This window comes from Falco biarmicus, chromosome 4 (assembly GCF_023638135.1).
Source record: "Falco biarmicus isolate bFalBia1 chromosome 4, bFalBia1.pri, whole genome shotgun sequence".
Taxonomy (NCBI): Eukaryota; Metazoa; Chordata; class Aves; order Falconiformes; family Falconidae; genus Falco; species Falco biarmicus.
This window is the reverse complement of record NC_079291.1, coordinates 111507030-111531651: the sequence shown is the minus strand read 5'-3', so window position 1 is coordinate 111531651 and position 24622 is coordinate 111507030. Positions and strand designations below refer to the sequence as shown.

Sequence of the window (24622 nt, the reverse complement as noted above, 5' to 3'; positions counted from 1 at the left end):
CATCAATGCATATGCCTGAGCTCTTGAAAAGGAGAAAATAACCTATTTTCTTCAGTTTCATCTCACCTATCAGGTTTCACTCTGGTACTTTTTTTCCTCTCCTGTACAGCTTGCTTAAAAGCTGTAAATCTGACCAGGTTCCTGTGATGCAGGATACACTAACGAGGAGATGAGGTCAAATAGTAACGAGAAGGGAAAAAACTGGCCCCAGACCCCTGACAAAAGCAAACCTGGCAAGTTAGCATCAAATCTAGGCAGGTATGATGTTTCTGTACTTGGGGGGACGGGACGGGGACAGGGACCCCCACCAAGGAGAGAATTGCTTGTTTGGCAACAATCGCTGGTTTTTCCCTCCGTTGCGTCCAGCTCCTCCATGCAGCCCTGCCATGGGTATTAAGACACATGCCAAGTTTTGTTCTAGGAAAAAAACCACACTACCACAAACAACTTCTGATTAAACATTATGAAAACATAACCAGCAGTACTCCTCACCTAACTCCGGGCTCTCAGCTTTTTATTTCACTGCTGTCCTACGCAACATTTTCCTACAATGTTAGAGGGTGAAGACACCTTTGAATCCCTATGTGCTTGTTAAAGGAAATCTCAAGGTTTTAAAAAAAGCACGAGCTCCTGTTCCTCAGACTTGTGTGTAGGGAGAAGGAAGGCACACAGATCTTCTCTGAACAGAAGGAGGCTTCTCCGCCTCTCACTTCTCAAACTCGGCCATGCTGCACACATGCACCTGCTAAAAAGTAATGAGAAAAGAAAATCAGATGGACTAAAAAGTAGTGGCAACAAAACCATCAGAAGTAACTGCAATTTCCTGGTGTAATTTCTAGCCCAAACATTCTATTTTTTTTCTACTGTTATGTATGTAGGAGTGTACTTTTTGTCTGCTGTCCCCAGTTAACTAATAGAAATTCTGTTGAGAAAATGTGAAATAAAATCGTAAGTGAAATGATCTGTTTCTCTCCTGCAACACATTATCAGCCTACAGATGAAACTCTTAACAAGTAACAAGGTAACACTACAAAACTACCCGATTATTTCAAAAGAAGGGGTGTGTGTGTGTAGGGTTTTTTGTTTGTTTCTCCCTCCCCCACATCCTTTTAAATCCTACATTGGAAACTTAACTGGCAATTCAAGGTAATAATGATTATATACTGAACACCCTCAACCAAAATTCAGTACTACTTGGTGTCTTACAGAAAGCATTCTTGACTTGCTCAAATATTTTCGAGTGCAAGACTAAAGAGTCTAGGGCATGAATACCTTTCTGAAGCATGTTTTTCAAACTATTGAAAATACACAAAACCACCAGCAAAAATGTTTTCACACAGAGCAGAAAGCATCAGTTACTACACACTGAATTAGTCAAGTTGATAAACGAGGCATGATGTTCAACACACAAGTCAAAATACATGTCAAGAAGATATTTAATCAAATTATAGGCTTCTTTGAAGTCTACCATCTTGTCTACACTAGATTTCTCAAATGTCTTGGGAGTTATTAGCTAATACATTCAAACTTCATACATTTAACTTACTCCGTAGGCCAGACAAGGCTTTAGAAGCAATCCTTTAAGACTGGCTTTGAAGCATACTGTCAGAACAGCATTCAGGAGCTTATATTGTCCTTGCTTTATGTTGTGACCTATAATTTTGATTAGGCTTCAGTCTCCACTACCAAAAGTGATAGTCACGATACAAAGTGACTTAAAGTACACTTAGGAACACCATGTCAAACACCATGATGGAAAATGCAGCTTTGCAGTTACACTCCTAAATAACAGTCAGATTGAGGCTCAGAAAACAAGACTGGTAGCATATACTTCAAACACTGCATTTATTACAAAGGTGCATAGAGTTTGTGCCATTTCTTTTCAATACTTACGTTTAAACTACAAACAACATACAAAGCTAGGTTAGAGTATGTAATAAAATCAACAATGATTATCTAGTCAATTCAGCACAACAGAACATTCTACTGTATTTAATTTCACAGAACATTTCTAAAACAAAAGCACCTCCAGAATTAAAAAAAAATTAACAAATACTCTTTCAATGTTTAAAATTTTAATTCCATTCCCTCTCCCCTACGGCACTGTGGATAACTAGTTTGTTATGAAGGCAACACCTACTTGGACTGACACATCAGCAGTGCTTAAACTAAAAGTTTATGGGTCAACTTCTCCATCTTTTCTATAACCATCCCATTCTCTTAACTACATGAAAACAAGTTTCAACCAGTTGCGTGGCAACAACCAAATAAAATCTGGTCCTATGCCTTACTGTGAACGATGATTAATACACTAAGGAAAAAAATCTGATTAAGTGCTCCAGTTATGAAGTGGAACACTTTCTCTTCTTTCAGTGAGTTTTGTAACTGAAGTAGTACTACTACTACTGAAGTAGTTCCTTGTATATTAATGATTCATCTCTTCACTTCCATATAGTTATCATTAGCATACATTCACTGAAGGAAAGGTGTAAATTTTCAGGCTCCTTAACCCCATCCCTTATCTCCTCCCAACACTCCACATACAGTGGTATTCAGGACAATTTATTTGGTCTGTACAACATCTACACCAAAACTTCAGATTTTGGGACCTGTTATTGTTGCCCCTTTACTTTCCTACTATCTTTTCCTTAGGGATGATGGCAGATGACCGAGCCAGCTTCTCACGAAATTGCAGATTTTCCTCTCATAACCAAAACATAACCCTACCAACACTGCCACGAACTGCATGCTTTGTCACGTAAGATGGAGAAAAGGAAAAGCAGTGCAGAGTAACAGCCTCACGAAGCCCAACACTAGAACACTGTACCTGTGCTCCGAGTGCTGCACGGCAGCTGGGCTCGCTGGCTGCATCGCACTGGCCAGACTCCATCCCGGCAGACGGCTAATACAGGTGCTGCAACAGTCCTCCTTCCACATGAACACACACACAGGGGTAGGATCTATATATAGCAAGGGAATTACTCTGCAGTTCTTCACTGCCCTTCCATGCATAAAATTTCCAGGTTTCTGGGGAAACACTTCATCCTCCATACAGGAGACACTGTGCATTTTTGTTTGTTGTCACGTAACTCCTACCAGTATAATGAAGCATTGCCCAGTTTCTCCGTTTACAAGGCAGGAAAGAGGAGGAACACACAGCCACAGGGTACGCACGGCCTGTCAGTGCCCCTTGGCCCCTTTTCATGCATTAACTTCAGCATTCTCGAGGTGTACCAGAGGGCCACAGGTTGTTGAATCCCAATGCTAAAAACTTTCTACAAGTTTCTGCTGAAATGCCCTGAAGACTTTCTTGAAAAAAGAATCGGAATAACCCTGAAACAGACTTTAAAAATCAGGAAAAAAAAAAAAAAAAGACTGCCTTTGACAGCAGCAGTTTCCATCCATCGTGAGGTAAAACAATGCCACCACCAATGTTTTGCAAACAGCAATATACCCCAAATGCAGAACCACAAGACAAATGGCTTAAAGGCCTCCCTAAAAAAAGTAGAACAAGGGTATGAGATATGTCATAATTATTTCACTAACTATGCCACAGTGACACATACAACAGACTAGAGAGCTCTGCTGAGGCATAACAAATTGTATTTTGATGTTAGAAAAGACAGAATTGTAGAGGACGCTTAAAAGATCATGGCTGATCAGTACAAGCTTACAGAACCAAAAGCCCTGCAAACACTGTTAACAGTCATGAGGATGTCTCAAGATATTTCATGACAGCGAGCACTACCTTCTTGAAAATGCATTACCTCCCTGTGATCAAATCCTACCACTCTTCCTTTCCCTGACTTCTCATTCTCTGCTCAGCTTTATGGGAATGTTGAAGACAAAAGTGAGGTTTAATATCTACTGTGTGTTGGGCTGGGATTTCTTATCCCCCCCTGAATATTATTATTCAAATGCAGACTGAGTTTATAAAGATCCATCATTCCTAGGTTCCTGCCGTCTACAGTTCCCACTAGAGACAAACAGTGCCAAACCCTAAGCATTTAAAAATCCCAACCTATTTCTGACATCCCATCTCTCCTGTAAAATAAATTCCTCCCCTATGATGATGAGGCAGGACTGAACACTGGCAGGGACTTCTGCTTTGCATATGAGCAAGGTGCTAATTTTTCTTCCAAAGTCATCAACAACACGTTTTATTAAGTTTGTCCAATAACACTTGGACAACAAATACTTGTCCAATAATCTTTATGAAGAATTCTCAGCTTTTCAGCTTTTGATCTGCTTGTTCTACTAAGTGGCAGAGAGTTTGATTTTGTTGTTAATTTCTAGCTATAAAGTAAAATGGCCTGAGAAAACACCCCATGAAGGCACCATTTTTCAGCCTTAAAAATGGGAAAGAAAAGGAAATTATCAACTCATGTTATTTAGCACAGAGAAATGCAACTAGTCCGAAGACAACTAAACATAGTTTGCTATCCCTTACTGAAGGCAAATGTGTTTTAAAAAAGGAAAATTCCCTTTTGAATGGCAAATGAAATGTATTATATTGTAGTTTACCTAACAATAGTAGCTTCAGAACAGGCAGAACATACATAACATGTATCAGGTAGTTTCTCAGAGATTAAGTTTTTATGTTTTAATACTGTGCAAAAGATTGCCACAGCTTTGGATGTTTGATAATGCTCACGTTAACCCATTCCTTTCAAAATTATTGCACAGCAAATGTTATTGTGGTTCTTATTTCTGAAGTACTCCTTCACGCTTTTCTCATTGTATATAGAACAAAATCTCCTTTTGTATTTGCTTGAGGTATAAATTAACAACTTACACAAGAAAAATACTCCTTCCTCGTACTCAAAAGCATTTAAAAAAGATACTGAATTAACTTTCACTTTACTTAGACAAAAAGATTGCTGTCTTCCAGAAAAATATACTACAGTTGCACGGTGCAAACAGCACAAATTATACTTTAAAAAGTTTTGTATGCGGAAGCATAGTAGAAGATCTTTTCAATAGGTGGGCTTCTGAGGATCCACATAGGCAGGGTTGTAAGGGGGCTGGCTGATTGGGTAAGGTGCTCCAGCACCAGCTGCGAAAGCAAAACACAGAAAAAAGATTTGTGAAATTTACACTGAGAATTTTACATGTATAATGGCAACTTCTGTTCTGAGCACACAGTTAAGAGGTTCGACTTACCTAGCATCTTAATCGGTTTTGTGAACAGTTTGTGCTAACACATAAAGCCATCCACATTTCAAAACTAAGATAACAAAAACCTTTGTTCTTGTGGATTGTTCTTTATTTTTTATGTTTAAGTGTACATCTGCATTATGGCAGCCACAAGCACATGGTTAGCCTTCAGGGGAGAACACAGTCCAAAAAAAAGGAACAGATCTGGTCCAAAAAGGCAGTGGAAGTCAGAAATGCACCAAGAACAGAATATACCTGATAGTATGCCAAGAAGTGAAAACAAACTGCTAGACAAAAGAAAAAGGTTTAGAGAAAGCATCTTAGGATTCCTTCAGGGAAAACGCTTTCCTGGCAAGTGTCACAGAGTTAGTTAAAAAATTAAAGGGAAAAAAGTATCCTGCTGCTACTGAATGTATTAAGGAGTTTGACTTATATACTGGATATATACCACTCAGAAGATATCCTTATTTTTCAGTACTCTGAGACAAGCTGCTCTCAAGCGGCATACTCATTTTCAGGTCTGTCAAATGGCACAAGTTAGTTCAAATAACACAGCACCTGATCGGATCCCAGAACCGTTAAGTGTGGTTATCTTTGCTGATCTTGTAAGGCAAGTGGGTTTGCCTCCTGTGTGACAGAGCAGGTATTCTCTCACTTGCATGTGACCTAATTAAGAGACTGCCCCTTGGTTAATAGACAAGAGAAATACAGGAAAGCGCTCCCATTTTGAGGCATTCTCAGCTGGCAACATGGAAAGTGCTTCAAGATTTTCCCAGAAAAAAAGTACTCTAAGAACTAACAAAGCAGCAACAGTTTCAGAAACACAGAGAGTAAGAGAAGCACGATGACTAGGTTATTGGCTCCCTCACATGATACAGATGAAGCCAAAGCAGTTTGGGGTAATCCCATAAAACCCACAGGGTTTTACTGTTGTAAACTTCTTCAGAGTTTATAGTAAAGTGGCATGAAAACAATGCTGTGAAAGAAGGAAAGCAGAAGAAAAAAAGATTCTGCTAATTCTAACTGCTAGTCATCCACAAACTTGTCTGAAGTTGATCAGAGACTTGGTATTCTCTAAGTACGGTGATGAACTACTAGAAAATGTCATCGGTGTATAGATTGAAACATATAGCAAATATCAGAATAGAAAGGGTATGTAGAAAGACCCAACTACGATATGTATGTTAATCAGACTTTGATTTTAATACGAAATTTCAGTTGATTTAGTAAAACATTCTACTGGATCCACTGACAGACCCACATACCACCAAACTTTGCCGATACAGTTCCAGCTACACCTCCTCTTGCAACGCTTAACACAGAAATGGTGATGGGGAGATTTCAGCAAGGGTCTATTACAGCATAACTAGTGTTTTACAGAATTAGTTTACATGTACATATAGTCATAGAAAACGTTAAATGTAAATAATACAAGACTGGCTCCAAAGCAACTGTATCTGGCTATTTAAGAGACGAAGAAACACTCAGCGCCGCCTTACCTGCCACTGTTTCATGATAAGCTGGGGGTCCTGATGGCTGCATGGGATAAGGGGGAGGATACTGCGTAGGGTACGGTGCTACCGGCATTCCTGGCTGCGGCTGGATAGCCACAGGCTGATATCCTTGATACGGGGCTACTGGGTAGCTGGGTGGCACTCCCTGTTGTTGGGGGTAGGGAGCCTGAACCACTGTCGTGGAAGTGGTGGTCACAACAGCTACAAACAAGCAAAAGAAACACGGTTAGTGCTGGGTGGTTCTAGATCACCTGGGGCAGCCAACAACACTAATGTAAAAAACATTGTCTCTTAAGATCAATTTCTCACTTCAAAATCTGAGTAATTTCCTTTTGAAGCTCCACAAAAGATTTAGAACTAAATGTATGCCTCTAAATACCCTTCCACTGATCTCAGTAGTAACGTGAGCCTTCATGTACTGGGACAGCAGCCAACTTATCTCCTTGTTCTTCAACACAAAGAGCAAAGAATTTTTTTCTCTGACTCCTCAAAACCCAGGAACTCAACCCTGCAGCCAAGTCACCTATCATTTAGTGTAAGACTGGAAAAACTGCATATTTTTAAATGTTACTTGCTTTTTAAAGATTAAGGTGATAAAGATCTCCTTTCTTAGGCAAGGAGCTTCCTACCACGACTGCCCAAATGAGTCTCCTTTTGTACATTGTCTATACACTAATACATACATGTGTTAGTACATCTTTCTTCAAATAAGTCAGAAAAGAAAAATCCACATTATGTCATTCATTTTCGTAGGAGCTGATGGTGGATCATTGGTTCGATCTCTTATAGAAATAAGGGAGCACTAACACTTTCTAATGAACTGCAGTAATTTCTTTGAGATCTTCTTCCACTTTATGCTACAATTCTAGACTTCGCTCAAGATTGCACTGTTGCAGTCCTGGGCCTTTGGCGTATTTTTCAGGTATATGTTTAAGAGACTAAGAAAAATTTAAAATTTAATCCTATTCCCTGCTTACCTCAAAGAAGAAAACACACCCCTCAAACTCCCCACATTGGGGTGGGGAAAGGGAACTTCTAAATGCTTAGAAAATATTCCAAAATATCGCTCTGCAACTTCACATCCTGAACCAGCTTAAATGCTTATTTTTAATGTTAAGGTATTTCAACTTCTGCAGCAGAGAGGTAAGGCAAGGTTATTTTCACCTTTCATAGGAACACAATCTTCTGGGGGGGGGGGGGGGGGAAGGGCAGAGGGGGAAGGTCTCATTCAAAGACATGAAAAAGAAAATAAATATACAGGTACTTACGCCGTGGTTTTCGACATGCTTTATACAAACAGCAACACGAACAGGTGAGGCACAGAATAATAGTAACTACAATCACTCCACAAACAGCAACTCCAATCGCAATAAGGGTTCCAAAACTGCAAGAAAGATACCACCAGAAGTAGTAAGAGTCTTTCACACAAATTTATTCCTCTTCCATCTTTGTAGCAAACACATTGCTACACAAGTTTGATAACTGAATTTTCCAAGCAGTACTTGACTGCTCTGAACACGCAGACAGGCAAGCCAAAACGAGGGACCCCAGACTTTGGGGGTGACAGCAAGTTCTTCGCACACTCGTAAGGCCTCCCAGGCCCCATCCTGCGGCAACCTCTGTACTGAGCACACCTCTCCATGCTGCAGATTCTTGGCAGGTTCCTCGGCATTTGTGAACAGTTGTTTCAGAAGCCACGTTTTGCACGGTTTGGAAGACTTGAAATTCTGACAACTTCACTGCAACAGCAAGTATGTTATGCTACATTGTGGGAGACAGAAACACTGCCCGAACCACCAAAACCTAGTACAGGAAAGCCAAAAATTACACCAGCTTTAACCTCTGTAACCTCTGTGATGAGCAACAAATGATGGAGGCAGACGTAAAGCTTCCAAAGCTGATGGGTTTTAAGTTCTGTTTACCACAAAGGGAAGAAAAAGTATCACTGTAAAGCATTACACACCAAGTGACAATTGCCTTTTTAGTGTTAATTCACATGATCTGTTTCCTACTGTCTTGAAATCACTAAAGCACTTGTTCCATAGAAGCCAGTCTCCAGCAATTTTATTTCTTAAAAAAATGCACCATGCATCAGTTTGGGGAACAATTAGAGGAAGTCAGTTTTAATGAACAAGAAGCTCTAAAATAACAAGTGGAGAGCTGGTTTTATATCCATCCTGTTTTTGCTTCTTCCTAGAGATCTTGGCTACAGAACTCCCTAGTTTTTTCCTGCTCAGTTTCCTGTTAACAGCTCTAAACAAAGTGACACATCTCTAGAACCTCCAGCACTTTTTGCTTGGCTACCAAACAGCCATCGAATATGAAAATGTTTTTGAGTATCAACCACACAGGAAGGTTAAATCACTAAGAAAATGTAAAGTGCTCTATCCCTAGTCCAAATTTGGAAGGCTTCACCTCAGTCTTCTAGAGCAACTTAAGCCTCAGTGAGGTGGCACTGAAGCACTGATAAATGAAACAGGTTCAATTTGAAATGCATTTTTTCCCCTTAAGAGAGTTTCCATCAGTTTTATTCTGCTTCTGCAACAGCTAGAAGAAAAAGCCTGGATCAAATCTCTTTCAGGAATCTGAGCAACGATTTTATCTAACTGCATTTAAGTTGTGCGCTGATTTTGTGAAGTATTAAGCGTAACGCTACAGATTTACTCCTCAAGTACTAACTCTAATATTGTGGATTGCCTATAGTGACTGCACCTAAGCATTTTCATGTAAAACAGGAAGCAGGAACAGCTGCAGCCCCCTGAAGTCACAGAAACCATGTCAGAAACACTGCCAGGGCGGCAAAATGCTGACTGCAACACAGCTGCAAAACTTGAAGACACATGAATGCTTTGTTACGTTTATTTGCACCTTAAGGTAACATTTTTCATATGCTGACTTGCCCGTGTAAAGGCATTCCTAAGCATGCTGCTTTTAAGCGCTTCCTCCATCCTCACAAGCATTAATTTCATTTCAGCACAGTAAGTTCACAGCCTGCTCATCTCCATCCAAAAATCCCATTTCTTTCAAGCCTGGTATAAAAAGGAAGACACAAATGCAATTTCAAGTGGGTGGAGGTAAAACATGCACAATGACGCCACATCCTGAAACACAGGCTGCCTCCTGTCCGCGAGGCCAACAACAAACATAAATCAGATTACTTTGAAAACACAGGCTGAATACATGCGTATGCAGAAATGGATTAGATTTAAGACTGACCTATGGAATTTAGATGAATTATACAGGGTGCTTACTAAGTGCTCATTACATAAATTCATATATACACTGGAGAAGAAAAAGATAATTGTGCACAGTGGATACATACACCAGACTTCGCCACCTTGATTGCAATGTTCACGAGAAACAGCATGAATGCCTGTGACCAACTATGGACACCTGACAACAAACCTTAACTACAATTACTGCTACTTGTGGAGTGCCAATAGCATTTTCCTTGCTCTTGTTAACTTCCCTAGTGAGAGAGCTTTTTTTCATGCAGAAATGGGAACATTTCCACTGCAGTCAATCATTACCAAGCAATATTAGCAAAGACAACAAAGAGAAGAGTCTTCTAGGTTCTTCCTTGGGCTTTTTCCCCAGTAAAGAATGGGAAAAAAAACCCACCAACCCAACGACATTTTTGCTAGTGAACTATGGTAAGACATTCTTGTGTCAAGAAAAGAGATTAGGCCTGACAGACAACTAAAATTCTTCACTTCCACAGTGAACCTCCTTAGCAAAAGCTAGGGGGTGCGGGGGAAAGTCAAAGAAACCTAGGAAATGGAGAAAACAGACAAAGTGGAGAAACATCTACTCATAAACAAACCTGCACAGCAGGAAACTGGCAGAGAGCCCTTATCTTTCACGACCAAATTCAGTTCTGATACGACAAGAGAGAAAACAGCACAAGCCCATCTGCAGCCAAGCTGGCCACCAACAGATAAAACATTGGTCAGATTGAAGCATGGGCTGCATTTGCTTATTTTTGATAGGAGTTTTCTGCTCACTGAAGCATGTATCTCATTGCATAGTTACTACCTCTAATGAGGAAAGCGACAAAAGCAAAGCTCAGGGGAAAAACCCCACCATATCCTTATTTTCACCAAGTTGTCAGAGACACCCTGCACATTTTCAGCATTTGTCTGCGTGTTTGCTAAAATGACACAACCACAGCATGATGACATTTTGCATACATGTTTTAAAGAGCTAAATACACATATTTAAAGTACAGGTGTGCCAGGTATACCCACTTTAAGGTGAGGTTCTCTGCGTGTGTAAACACTGTGATTCAGTTCTACCTGCTGAAATACTGTGTGATTACTACAGACCAAAATTACAAGCCTTAAGAGTCCAGTAACTGAAATAACAGACATGAGTTAGTTCTTCCTGGAGATTTCTAAGGAGTGTACGCAACCGGATTACTGTAGGCATTTTTATCACCTACTTCACAGCAGAAGGATAACTTTCCTGCCAGTGCTTGGGCTCACGCAGACTAGTGTCTTGAAACAGCAGAAGTAGCGTGACATTTACAGAAAACAAACCAGTGCTACGAACTTACAACTTGCAGCATCAACACCAGCTTTCAGTACTGGAGCTCTTAAAAATATTTTTTTTCCTAACTATTGTTATTGATAATCAAAACTAGCAATACTCTTTTGGAATATCTGAATGCTCAAGCACTACCTTACTATCATGATAATGCCTGTCCTTTCACTGCCCAAGGAGTACTGCCCTGAGCAGTTTTGAACGTGCAGTAATATCCCACTAGTACAACTACTGAAAAAACTGCAGGAAGTCTACCATGAACAGATGTTACTCAAACAAGGCTGGAATGGTGCTCAGCATACTTTGTGAACCATCTAAGCTTCAGGAGACAAAATATTCCAGATACCATATAAAGACGCTCTTGCAGTGCGTTAACTCCAGAAAACTTATACCCCAACTATTGCTTCATTTAATTGCTTTCACTTGATCAGTTTGTCTAAAAAGACTCTGAAAGGATTTGGAAAAAAATATATTCACATTAAATAGCAATGTAATTACCAACTGTTAGCATTATACATAAATGAAAGACCAGAATAGGGTTTGTAACTTAAGATTCTTCCCCTGAATGGTTAACCAAGGGGGAAAAAAAACCCAAAAAAACCACCAAACACCAAAACTCAAGCCAAAAAACACACCTTACCCCCCGCATTCTGTAAACAAACTTCAGAGGGCAGAGATCAGGGTGGCCACTGCACCAGACCAGAATGCTCTGCTGGCATCACAGTTTCAACACTGGTTTCCAGATTCCCACATTACATATACCATAGTCTTTAAATAAAGCACACACTGTTATAAACAGCTTGAGCTCATTCACTGCCATTTCCTGCTTCTTTCTCTTCACATAAAAGCTAAACTCTGCCAGTAATTTAATAGAAAACAAAGTCAAACCTAACAGCAGTTTTACTGCAGGAACAATGATCTGCAACTTCTCATAAAATCCATGGGGAAAGTATGAAGAGACAACTCCCTGCACTACCCTACCACCACCTCTCTCCTTCCTTGCCCTATTCCACTTCTACCCTAATTCTCTCTCCTTTGGAAAGCCCTAAATTGTATGTGTAACGAGCATACCTTAGCAGACTCACCTTTAAAGCCGTCTAATTATTCAAAATACGTACCAGTTCACATAAAGGGAGCTAGGCGATTAGTGCCTGTTTTACCCCTTTTGGTACTGAATGAGACACAATGGACACACTAAAATGTGAGAATCAAAACAGGGATCTAAACAGTACTATTTGTAGAATTTAATTCTCAAGGCAGTTGTTTATATCTGAGATCTCCAACTTAAAACACCATCAAGTGGAAAAAAAGAAAGTAAAATGCTTTGAGTGTATTCAAGGCCTTTTAAAATATCCAAGTTTCAGTTCCAGCAACATGTTTTTAAACCTCCATAATACTTTGAATCACTTAAGTTGGCAACATTTCATAACCCAGGCTGTAAAGAAAGTTTTTACATATCCATGCATTTATGGCAATGGGACACACTGCAAAAATCTTGTCTTTAAAATTAAAAAACATCCAAATGAACCACAACGAGACCACCTAGTTCTGCAAAATTAGTTTAAGCAGCCTATTTATTTCGCAAGTTTTAATCTATTCCAAGATTTGTTCCATGATTCAAGAAATATGTTGGCAGGGTCCTTTTCAAAAGCACAGCTGCTTTTAAAAACAAGCATTTACAAATACTGAGTTATGGTTGTAACACAGGGTGGTCTGGAAAATCTTAAGATAATTTAGGTTGTTCCTAAAAGTCTAAATAAATTGAGTATACACATATTCTCTACTACTCCAGAGTTCCCAGAAACATGACAGAATGGTAAATGTTCAGACTTGCCCTGACTCGGGTACAGAGCATGACCAAACAAGCCACCAGACTGAGATGCTTTCTGAAGTCCAACACTGTAGTCACAGCCATACAGTGCCGCATACTGCCTCTAAAGCGTAGTAGGAAAATAAAGGAAAAACTTTTCTTTTTTTAAAGAAAAAGGAACATGACTTCCCAAAAGTCTTTCAGAGGTATAGTTTTTTACAACATTACCAACAACATGCTTCCTCAGTTTGATGCTTTAGCACAAAGATTCAAACCACGAGAACCACTTTGCCAGCGACTCAAAAACCCCTCCATTTACTATTACACAGAAAGCAAACTCCTGCGAGGTTAATGCTCACAGGAAAACATCAGGATGACTTTAACACTTGATAGACTGACTATTTTAGCACAGCTGGGTTTCGGACCACAGGAGCTTCAGCACATGGGGATAATCAAAACATACACCATAGAGTAAAGCCTCACAGTCCAGGTGCAATCAGGCTAATTGCTGGTGCCAGCCACAGCCTGCTCCAGCCATCTCACCCAGCGCCCACCTCTCTGACACAAGATCTCTACAAGTGTCTGAGCAAGGACCCAGTGACTCCTGTGGTGCCCAACAGGCAGCTTAAATAGCACAGTTTCAAAGTTATGAAATGTTGATAGTTTCATCACACCGGCAGGTTTGAGTAACGTCTAAGTGATTTTCTAAGCTACACAATACAGCAAGGTGTGGACCAGAACTGATGTCTGCGTTGATCTTTCAGACAAAAAGCTAACTCAAGTTAACAGTTGAGTGTCTTTCACAAGGGTCTTGCCCGCATACAGTTCCTTAAAGTGATGAAAATGGTTTCATCTCATTTTGGCTAACCCGCCAGTGCAGTAGCAGCTCAAGTCATCACTAACCGTAAACTGCTAAACTGCTCTAGAGCATGAACACCGATGAACTGCCACTGAAACCCACAAACTTATTCACAGATTTCCACAGTTCTTTCTGGGTACTCATAAGGAGGGAAGTCCACTGCAGGAACCCCCTGACACAATCTCCGATACACCTCTGCTAACCTGCTGTCCGGGCAACCCCGACCTGCACCCGCCCAGAGCCAGCTAAGCCCACCCCAGCACCCTCAGCATCAGCCGAGCCAGCTCGGGCTTACTGAAGCAACAGCGATGCCATCAAAAGTCAAGGAGCCCTGCAACTGCAAAAGCATTCTAGAAAATAAGAATGCAAGAGTCTTTTGAGAAGTTTTCTAAATACATACTAAATGGGTCCTCCTTTTCCTATTTGTTCAAATAAGAAGCTGATGTGGGTTACTTTGAGCCCAAAATAATAAACTCTACTTTCATACACAAAGACCTACTAGAAGTAAACCTAATTACTACTTTTTTGAAAGACACTAAGTTATCAATTTATTTTTTTCCCTAGTAACACGTAACAGGTTTAGCACAAGTTCTTAAACAGCCCGTATGAAAAAGTAGCAGGGAGGGAACTTCCTGCAGTTTGTGGTTTTACTCAGACATCCGATGCCCAGATCCAACAGGTTATTATGGAACATGCATATAAGCATCTCTTGGTCTATAAACAGTTCACTTGTAAATAGATGTATTTAGTACATAAATCCCTTCGTAACACATACTAAAAATACAATTTTCCAGGAAAGCTTCCCATGAAATCTACTATTGTACACTTTGTGGGCTACTATTATACACTTTGTATAGCGGAGAATAATTTCTGTAAGTAACTGGTACCTTAATAATACACACATAACAAAGGGAAAAGTCAGAGCTGCATTCAGAGGGACTAAAGTCTTTCATCAACAGTACAAGAATTAACACGGCAGCTTCATGCAGGTCACAAGACAATTTCAGACAAGTCTACTGGACCCTCAGGATAAAACCACAATAAGACATTTGCTTCTACAGACAATAAATTTAAAATTCGCTTTTACTGGCAAAAAAGAAAATATAGATACATTACAGATATTTACGGCAAAGTGATTCAGTTCCTGTCCTACTACCATTAGGATCCCAGTTCAATGATACAGGATGTAACCTCCTACCCTAATTAAAATTTAGGACTAACATAAAGGCAATGGGAGGAATTCTTCTGAAATGATTAACTGAATTAATAGAACAAATTTAATAAAAAAAAAATTAAGTACCACAGAAAGTTTTCCCCACGTAAACAAGTGCAATACTATGAGTTTGCCACTGCCACAATACCATACTAATTCTGGAAAGCAGATTTAAGCAACTAACTAGAAACTAGCTAGGATAAAGAGTTATAAAGTTTTAAATAAATTTTTTTTAATTTTTTTTTTTTCTGGCAAATTGCATCACAGTCTGTGACTTCCCAAAGACACTGAAACTGCAGTCCAAGGAAGTTTAGACTAGGTTACACCCACCAGCTTTTCTTACAATATAACCCAGCTGTTATGAGAAACACACTTTTTTCTTTATCCACATTACTTGTATGTCATCACACATATAAAAGTTAGAAACACAATGTTCAGGCAGGAACAAAGTTTAAATTAGGTAAATTAATTACCCTATACTACTGTGAACTGACATGCCACCTCAGCCTCCCTCCCTTCCTGCAGAAGTATTACTCATGCAGCACAACGTGGATCAGCAAGGAAAATCTAACACTGCACAAATAAGAACAGACCTCTTCAGCGGAGGTCACATCTGGCCAACCACTACTTCTCCTTTTAAATGGTATTCATCATTAATGAGACCTCCATTAAAAAAAAAAAAAAAAAAAAGCACAAAAGTTACTTTCATGACTAGTGCCTTCCACAACACAAAAAAGATAAGAGGTTTTTAAGTTTACTTCTCAGTGGAATTGAGAATCAGAGATCATGCTAGTCAACAGAGAGGAATATCCCATTAAAAATTAAACTAATTTGTTGACTTCACAGAAGACCTTACAACTGCAGTTTTAAAAGGCTAAGCAATTTAAGGACTTTCTCCTCCTCCTCTAACAACACATCTGTTCTTCTCCTCCCATAATACATCTACCAATCTATCACAAATACATTTGGCTACACCTTAGGCTATGGCTATTTTACAGAAGTATAAGAAATGGCAGTTCAGAGCTACCTTTGGAGTGCACATGCTCAAACTTTCACAGATCCTACCTAAATAACAATCGCGGTCTTTTAACCATGTTTTCAAGGAGGGATTCTCTGTTTCTTGGGTTACAGGACCCTTCTCTGAGGGTTACCCTGCCTGTGGCTGCTTTGACAAGCTCTGGAGAGAGTCAACCTGTATGTTAAAAATGTACTGTTTCCAGAGTTACACTGTGTAGAGGCACAGCAAAGCCCCAGAGTTAGGAGAGGAAACACTCTACCCTCCTAAGTACACAGAGTCAATGGAGTACACACCCACAGAAAAATTAACTACTGAACATAATCCAAGCGATTAATCTTACCGTGTCTTTGCATGTTTAGGCCTGATTGTCTTGGGGTTTTTTTGCCATGAAACAGCCTTCTGTAGTTAGAAGAGCACGCTAACCCAACCATGCACATCTGTCTCTTGAGCCAGAAGAGCATTTTTCAATCTCTCCTTCCATGTTGGTTTCAGTGTAAATGAACCTGCACGAGCATTAAGCCTACTGCCTGAAGCAGGCAACTAAGAATTCATTAATGGCAACTCAAAACTGCTTTGTCAGCTTTAAGCAGCTTCTTTACTGCTAACACAGTGAACACAAACCCAAACACTCTTTTTAATGCAAGTTACAAGTTGTATGAGCTTCTATTTAGTTTTCAGGCTAGTAAAAAGCAAAGAAAAAAATGAAATAGCTTCAAATCCAAATCTCAATTGTTTCTAGACAAGAGGCTTACATTCCTTGCTGAGATTAGCCTGTGCCTGGCTGCAAGCCTCACAGAACAGGCTCTGTACGCACTTTGACTCTTTTATTACAGAAAATAGTAAGGACCAGTACTGGAAAAGACAATCTCTGCTTGTTAAAGAGACTGCTTAAAGAAATTTACTTTTCTATAAGTTCTTTTCCAAGGACTAATCTTCATAATTTATTTTCTTATCATTGACAACCTATTGCAGATGCTGGCGCATCCAAACACACCATGAAGTGTAAACTGAAGTCCCTGGTAATGACAGGAGAGGAGGAGGAGCAGGAAGATAAATGGAGTACAGTTTGCACCACAGCAATTTTCACCTTGTCTGTGGAGAAAACATAAGCTTGAAAACATCTAAATTGAGAGACAGCAAATTAGGATAATCGTATCTTCCACAGTTAGAAATTTACTGCCAACTTATGCATGTAGCAGACTATTGCAGATGCTGCATATCAATCAAAGGCAGGCAGAATGACATGGATGTTCCCCGTTTCAGAAAAGGATAACGAGGTCCAAGACAACACATTGATCAGCCCATGACAAAACTTAAATGAGCGTATCCCAGTCTAACAAGGCTGTTCTGTCTCTGCCAGCCAAGGCTTTCCAGGAAGACTGTCATCCCGCCTCCCTCTTCTCATCACGGAAGGAGGAAGAGCCTTTTCTTAAGCATTACTGTATCTGTTACACAATCTGCTGTAACTTCCAAGGCAGAAGTTAATTCAGAGACAGAATCCATCCAATTAACAAAGACAATTTGAAGTTTTATTCCTGTTTAGAAAGACTGATAGCAGCTGCCCCAATTACATTATTTTCTTCTGTAACTCTGATACAGATGTTCTGAATTGCTCCACCTCCTTAAACACTCAAATATTTCACAATTAGTTGAATGGTGGATGCAAGTCATCTAATTTCCTTTTCCAGTAAGGGTCACTATTGGAAAATTGGCATACCAAGGCTAAATAACCATGTAACCGGTGCAAATTATGACAACTGCTGTTCCAGTGAATCTGTGCTGTGCTTTTTGTGCAGTTTCTTAAAGCAATAGTATTGTGTACTGCAGAATGGAAGGGGAAGAACAACTAAATTAACCTTACTACTCATGATCAATCTTTGAACCCAGAACAGGGGAAAATTCAGTAATCAAATTAAGAGGGGAAAAGATAAAGTGAAACACCTTCCAGTAGTAAATCCTTGCCACAATGCATTCACTAGCAGCAGAAATTGCATATGGTCATCTTGCAAGCAAGGAAAAATGGTAGCAAAATTTAACATGTTCAGTGGTACGAAACCTATACCAATGCTCTGATTTAAAAGCTCCGAATGATCTTTAAGGATTGATCAACAATGGAAAACGACTGAATCCGAGTTAATGCTGACCTTTATACTTTTCCAAAAATGCTTACATTTGTTTCCAAATGCAGTGCTCTGGGAAGCAAAAAAGACACTCTAAAGCAATGTAATTTATTCTTTGAAACATCCAAAAGAAGATTACAGGATATGAACTGCCTGCACTGTGAACTATGCTTAATAGGGTTGCCCAAAGTGCCCTGCACATCTGCCACAACAGCACCCGATACTCAATATTAAATAATGAAAGATAGTAACATTAAAGTATACTAATAAAAAGAAACCTACTAAAACCTGGTGCTTTCCTTGCACTTCTGCAGCAGAAACCTACTAAAACCTGGTGCTTTCCTTGCACTTCTGCAGCAGAAACCTACTAAAACCTGGTGCTTTCCTTGCACTTCTGCAGCAGAAACCTACTAAAACCTGGTGCTTTCCTTGCACTTCTGCAGCAGACTACGGAATAACCGGGGGGGAAGCAAAAGTACACTAAAAACTCAGCTAGACCCTTCCCTAGCACTGTCCACAGAACCAGAAACTAATTGTGGCAGGTTTTCCAAGGAGGGAGAAGAGACACCCCAGCTCACTCTGCCCAGTGGCAAGTCCATGCGCCGTTTGTGACAAGCCCTCAGAGAGGTAAAATTAGGTTAAAAAGCCAGGATTTTTGAACAATGTGCCAGAGTGGTAACTTGATCTAGGAATAAGCCCAATGCAAGAATGAGGAACTAAATGCTTTCTGACCTCTAATGCCAGGAAACAAAGCATCACCTCCTCCTTTTGAAGGGCAGCTCAAAAGCAGCATTCACAACTCACAAGAACAGGGCACTAAAGGAAGCTGCCCTTCACTGCCTCTCCTCCCATTATAAACTGCTTAAGGACTACGCTCATCTTGCTGGAGATACAAAGAAGTATCTCAACTGACATCAGCCCCCCTCTCCACACAGTATTAAATAAACATAGTCGAGCATCATGAAGCAATGTAAAACTTGTCTTTTAAAAAAGAAATTGGCATGGAGCAATAAGGTTGAGTATACCTTGCAGGCACAAACCAGGGACTACTATTCCAGAAAGAACAGAGCTTACTGCTTGGTTAAAAAAACCCAAACCAACACCCCACACACCACAAAAACACCTGGGCAAACTGTAATGAAACTGAGATATACTTGGTGTCCCACTGACTGCAGTCACAGAAAGGCCTACTCACTTCAGTTCCCAATGCTGAAACACCCTAAATTGGACACTTAGTCATTAGTCAGTTTGGAAAGTTCTGGGATGTGGTTTTCCTCTGGAGTCACATCCGGGTGGCTTTTCAAGGGCAGTATTTCTGTGAATAATTACCCTCTTTCTATTAAAATTAAAACTGCCTACCAGAAAGTAAGCTCAATGTTAAGTCTAGGCCTTTGCACAACACTAATTTTTCAAAGTTGTAATGAAGGGGTGGAAAAAAACCAAACAACCTCACCCCTTTTCTCAAGGTGAAATATTAAATATTAAATATTAAAAAGAAAGATAATTAAGGCAACCTAGCTGCTGTTTATTTAATGTTTTCTGTCATTTACAAACACACCTTCGTGGACTGCGGGCCTTGCTTACGATTCCTTTAGCAGTTGTGTAGGAGGTTGTTTTGTTTGGTTGTTGTTTGTTTGTTTTTTTTAAAGACTATATTCTTTCATTTTCTATGCTTTTAAATAACTATACTTGTTGGCATGGAAAAGCCCGTATTTACTACATTCTTCACATTTAAACCTTATTACTCCAGGAGATTCAGTATCTCTGCAGCTGCAAAGGTGGGAAATGGAAGGATTTTTCTCATATCTTTCTACCAAAAATGCAACAAGAGCGAACGATGACTGCAAGATGAGGCTCACACCTGCGGTACTCGAACCACGCATGTGAAGATACGTAAGGCAGCTCCATCAGCCTAGCAAAGAGGGGCATCCCTCCGCCAGGGCAGTGCGTACACCGACTCCTTCCTTGAGGAATGCTATCGGGTCAAGAGGGATCAAGGATCCAAGACATTCATTTACGCTCCTCGCATCGATGCGCTGGCGTTCACCAGCCCGGCAGCGCGGCCACCGGTGCCCCTGGCCAGACCGCCTGCCCCGCGCACCGGACGCGGAAAGATGCAGCTGTAGGTTGCGCAACCCGGGCGGCTCCACTCGGCTACGCCAGACCCAGCACGGCCCCGAGCATCCGCCGCACCACGCCGTTCCCGGGAGGTGGGGGCGCCGCCGCCACGGCTCCGCCCGCTGAAGGCTACCGAGTCGCCAGGCGGGAGACCCGGCCCGGGCGGCCGCGCCTGCCACAGCCGCACGGCGAGGCCCCTCCCGCCCCGCTCCGCTCCGCCGCGCCCGCTTACCCCATGCTCGCCGCCGCCGCTCGCCCCGCGCCTGCCGCCAGGCCCCGCCCCCGCCCCGCGCCTGCCGCCAGGCCCCGCCCCCGCCCCGCGGCGCCCCGCCCTCTCCCCGCCCCCGCCCCGCGGCGCCCCGCCCTCTCCCCGCCCCCGCCCCGCGGCGCCCCGCCCTCTCCCCGCCCCCGCCCCTTAAAGGGCGCCGCAGCCACGGCCGGGGGCTCCCGCGCACCTTCCGCCGGGGCGGGCGGCGTGGCCCCGCCGTGCGCGCAGCGCCTCCCGCCGGCCGCCTGCGGCACTACCGCCCCTCCGCCAGCCCCGCCGGGTTCACCAGGCAAACACACAGCGGTCACAGCTTCCCGGCTCAGAACTAACCCCTGTCCTCTCTGTAGTCTTCCACGACACGAAGAGTAGAAACGTTTTACTGCAGGACTCTTGTGATCACCAGCGCAACGCACAGATTTAAAAGAATTCATTTTGCCCGAGGTTGAAAGAGCACAAGACGCACTGATAACAAGTAAAGTGCAAAAGATGCTAAAAAGCACGGAGATACTTCAAACAAAAGCACCTTCTCTTACTGAGCAGCTATGGACTTCAGCTGTCAGTACCTAAGAGTTACCAAGCACACGTGTGCTAATGCTTTGCTAACAGACAACCTCCTGTCCAGGAGTAACAGCATGAACTATTAAGCACAGCAATTGTCACGACCTAACCTCTTCCTCCCACTCCTACTTCAAGTATCATGACACATACATGGAGTTTGAGTACAACACATTCCTAACGCACAAAGATGTATTTCTGTTTACATATTCTACCAGCACATACTGATAACACAATGAAGAACCTCTAAGTAAGTATCACTTTAAAAGCTGAGATTTTGCAGAGCTTACCTGGGGCCAGAAGAAATGTAATAATCAGGGTCCGAAAAAACCTGCATATAATTTACGTTGCTTGAGCCAGAGGTCCTGTAGTAAGAGAATTCATCTCAAAAATTGAATTTATTACTTAGGTTATTTTATTATATATTCTTTTTTATATAAAGAAAGTCCAGATGTTTATGAAAGGTAATATCCAATAAAAAGAGAGATTAATTTTGTCATCCTCAAAGGAAAATTAAACAGGGTAAAAATATTTGGCAATGCTCAAAAAACACAGACCAGTGCATACATCAATTTGTCCACCTCAACGTTCCCATTTTACAGGTAAGTTAACATGCATTAGCATAGATCCCTGATCAAGCCAGATGTAGAGCTGAAAGGTCCCATTGTAAGTTTTTAATGGTCAAACTGTATTTTTGTCATCCAGTGATAGAATTAGAATGTGCTGTGTATATTCGGTTTGCCTCATACCTTCCATCAAGCAGGTAACACTGAAATTGTTGTTCTTCATCAAATTTTAAGAAGGCATTAGAGCAACAGTATTGATGCACGCAATCTCCACAGCAGAAGTTGGGACAGGATTTTGCAGGGTGTGCCTTGCCACGATGATCAATATATGCCTGACAATCCTCACCCAAAACTGAAAAAAGTTAAAATCCAATAGTTAGTAACTAAAGAATTAATCACAGAACGTCTCTTTCTCATACTGACCACACTTAGGCTGACATTTAAATTTTTCAACTTTTTTCATTAGGTCCTACAAATCAGTTGTTTCCTTTGGAGTACAGCAAAGGCAAATACTTACTCCCACACACAGAGTATCTCATCTTCATCAAGTAGCTCTTCCTGACTGTCCACACACACAAAAAGGACTAAACTGCATGCAAATACACTTTAAAGATGCTCTGTCTGGTGACACTCTCTTCACTACACCTGCTAGTAGCTACTAAATTACTGTAAAGACTCAAAGAGCAATGCGACCAGCCAGATACACTAAAAAGCCCACACAAACCCTAAGACCGTTTAGGTATTTGACTCGATGCAACAGATGCAACACAACCACATTCACCATGGGTTTAGATTTCTATGTGACTTGGTTGTCTCTACCTGTTGCTTTGTTTACTTTATGGAAAATCCTAATCCAGTTAACCCATGGCATAAAATAGAGATGTCATAGAACAGAGATTCCTAGGACTAAAATCAGTTAAGTGCTGTCCTCCTACTGCAGGCATCAACTAGTACAGATACAACGGTAAGGAAATGGCGATGTTCACGCACTAGGATGGATTTCTTAGGGGATATCCCATGCTTTTCATCATTGCACTGGGTTGATGCATTCCTTAACATACCAGCTTGTTTTCTCTCTCAAGCCTAAATGACTGCAACATAAGAACAGCACATTAAAAAGCTTCCAACTGCCACATAAAAATACTTCTCAAAGCTTAAATAAAAAGTGCTTCCCAAGAAAAAGCTTTAGCAAGAGCATCATTACAGTTTTCAGTGATAAATGCTGCATTCAGTTGGTTTCTATTCCTCATTTTCCTTCCTATCACATTATCACATACTACATTAGCAAGACATACCCTGATATTTTGCCCCTAAACAACACTCTGAGAAGCTCAAATTACTTCAGGTGTAATTGCTCAGAGAAAGCAAACAAGATGAGGCAAAGACAACAAATCACATTCCTTCAGAAGAAAAGTAAGGGGTACTTCCTGGAGTATTTAAACTGTGCCATTTGAAAAAAATCACTGTGAGCCACCTCAAAGAACCCTTTTCCTGGTGCTTGCCCTTCAAAGTACTTACAGATAAAACTCTTTACCATTTCAACCATGCTTTAGCGTAGCCCTCAGACAAACTGTGATCCTTCACTACTCTGACCAAGTTACATGTCCTCTTGCATATCCACTAAAGATCACATTCACCTTCCCTGCACATGTCTGTGAAGAATTTGATCCACCAGATAATGTGATGCCACTGATGCATACAGTATCGAGAGCGTTCCACCATTTCAGAGACTTCACTTGCTAAGTCCTATGATCACATCTGCTTTTTCACATCTGCTTTTTCACATCACATGACAAAGTTGGGGAAGCCCACATCCTCCATCCTTTAAACAGAACAGTTACACATAGGGCAGCTGAAAAAAACCAAGTTATCAATGTTAGCATGTGATGGCTATGTATGAACTCAGTTATCAAATGAGTCAATATAAGCAGTGCCGCTTGTGCAGTATCATCACTTAACACCTAAGTATTTACATTATCTTGCCCTAAAAGGCTGAAGTTTTCCATGCTGGGGGCGTAAAAGTGAAGATTTTTAAAGGGATGCATCAAGAACGACCAGCAGCGGCTTTGTGGTACGTTTCTCCCCCAACAGTCTCACCTTGGGTTTGCCGGTAGACAGCGTTCATGCGGTGGGTCCACAGAGCCAATGCTGAGGCACCTACTGCTGCCGTCGGACAACACACCCGTATCACAACGAGATTTCCTTTCCGCTCCACTTTTCGCTAGTGCGCCCACACGGCAAATAGCCGCTGTTCAGCTGTGGGTTCCTCCCGCCCGCGCCCACGGACCTCGCAAAACCACGGGCCCCAGCCCCAACGTGGGCAGGAGCTGAGCTGAGGGGTCTCTGCTCAAAGCCGGGGCTCCCCCATGCTGGGGGTTCGGCAGGGCCTCCCCGGGGGGAGCAGCCTCGGCCACGGAGGAGGCCGGCAGGAGCCGCCGCAGCCCGCCAATACTCCTTGAGGACCGCCGACGCCCTCGCTGTCCACCCCCGGCATCCCCTGCCCCTCAGCCGCCTCCCGCACTCACCGGCTGCCAGCAGCAGGCAGAGGAGACCGAGAGCGCCCCGCCACGTCGCCATGCCCACCGCTGCTTCCCCCCGGGGCGGGCGGGCGGCCCGCCGGGACTCCGGCACCCCTGGGCGGCGCCTCGCGGCCGCGGGCGGAGCAGCGGGCAGGGCGGGGGGCGGGGCGGGGCGGGGCGGGCAGGGCGGCGCGTGGGGGACGCAAAGGGCGGGAAAGCGCTGAGGCGGCCGGTGGCTCCTGGGGAGCGGCCATGGAGCGTCACCCTGGGCTGTGTGGGGGTGAGCCTAGGGCTGCTGCGTTTGGGCCTCGGATGAGGCCTGCTGCGAGGCCGGTGCCCTCCACTCACATCCCTGCCATGTCC

At 42.1% G+C, this 24622-nt stretch overlaps 1 protein-coding gene across 5 annotated transcripts; it reads right to left on the bottom strand.

Annotated features, from left to right (window-relative positions):
* Positions 1–1826: 1826 nt before the first annotated feature.
* Positions 1827–24406, bottom strand: SHISA5 (shisa family member 5). 5 transcript variants are annotated; one of them, XM_056338614.1, is made up of 6 exons: positions 24266–24406; positions 21924–22092; positions 21465–21539; positions 7940–8055; positions 6657–6872; positions 1827–5056 (listed from the first exon to the last, which is right to left on the bottom strand). In XM_056338614.1, the coding sequence occupies exons 1-6, from the start codon at positions 24315–24317 to the stop codon at positions 4977–4979; spliced, it is 708 nt and encodes a 235-aa protein (XP_056194589.1). In that variant the 5' UTR covers positions 24318–24406; the 3' UTR covers positions 1827–4976. The 5 variants fall into 5 exon arrangements, with proteins under 5 accessions (XP_056194589.1, XP_056194590.1, XP_056194588.1 ...); XM_056338615.1 differs by lacking the exon at positions 24266–24406 and adding an exon at positions 23838–24200; XM_056338613.1 differs by lacking the exon at positions 24266–24406 and adding an exon at positions 23378–23554.
* Positions 24407–24622: the final 216 nt, after the last annotated feature.

Bases quoted from the DNA above. Each gene is read 5' to 3' on its own strand.
- SHISA5 (XM_056338613.1), bottom strand. From the start codon at position 23,462: ATGGTGGAACGCTCTCGATACTGTATGCATCAGTGGCATCACATTATC. The intron at 22,093-23,377 runs GTGAATGTGATC...AACTTTTTTCAG, and splicing joins CACAGACATGTGCAGGGAAG to TTTTGGGTGAGGATTGTCAG. The intron at 8,056-21,464 runs GTAAGCTCTGCA...TCTTTCTTGCAG, and splicing joins TACATTTCTTCTGGCCCCAG to TTTTGGAACCCTTATTGCGA.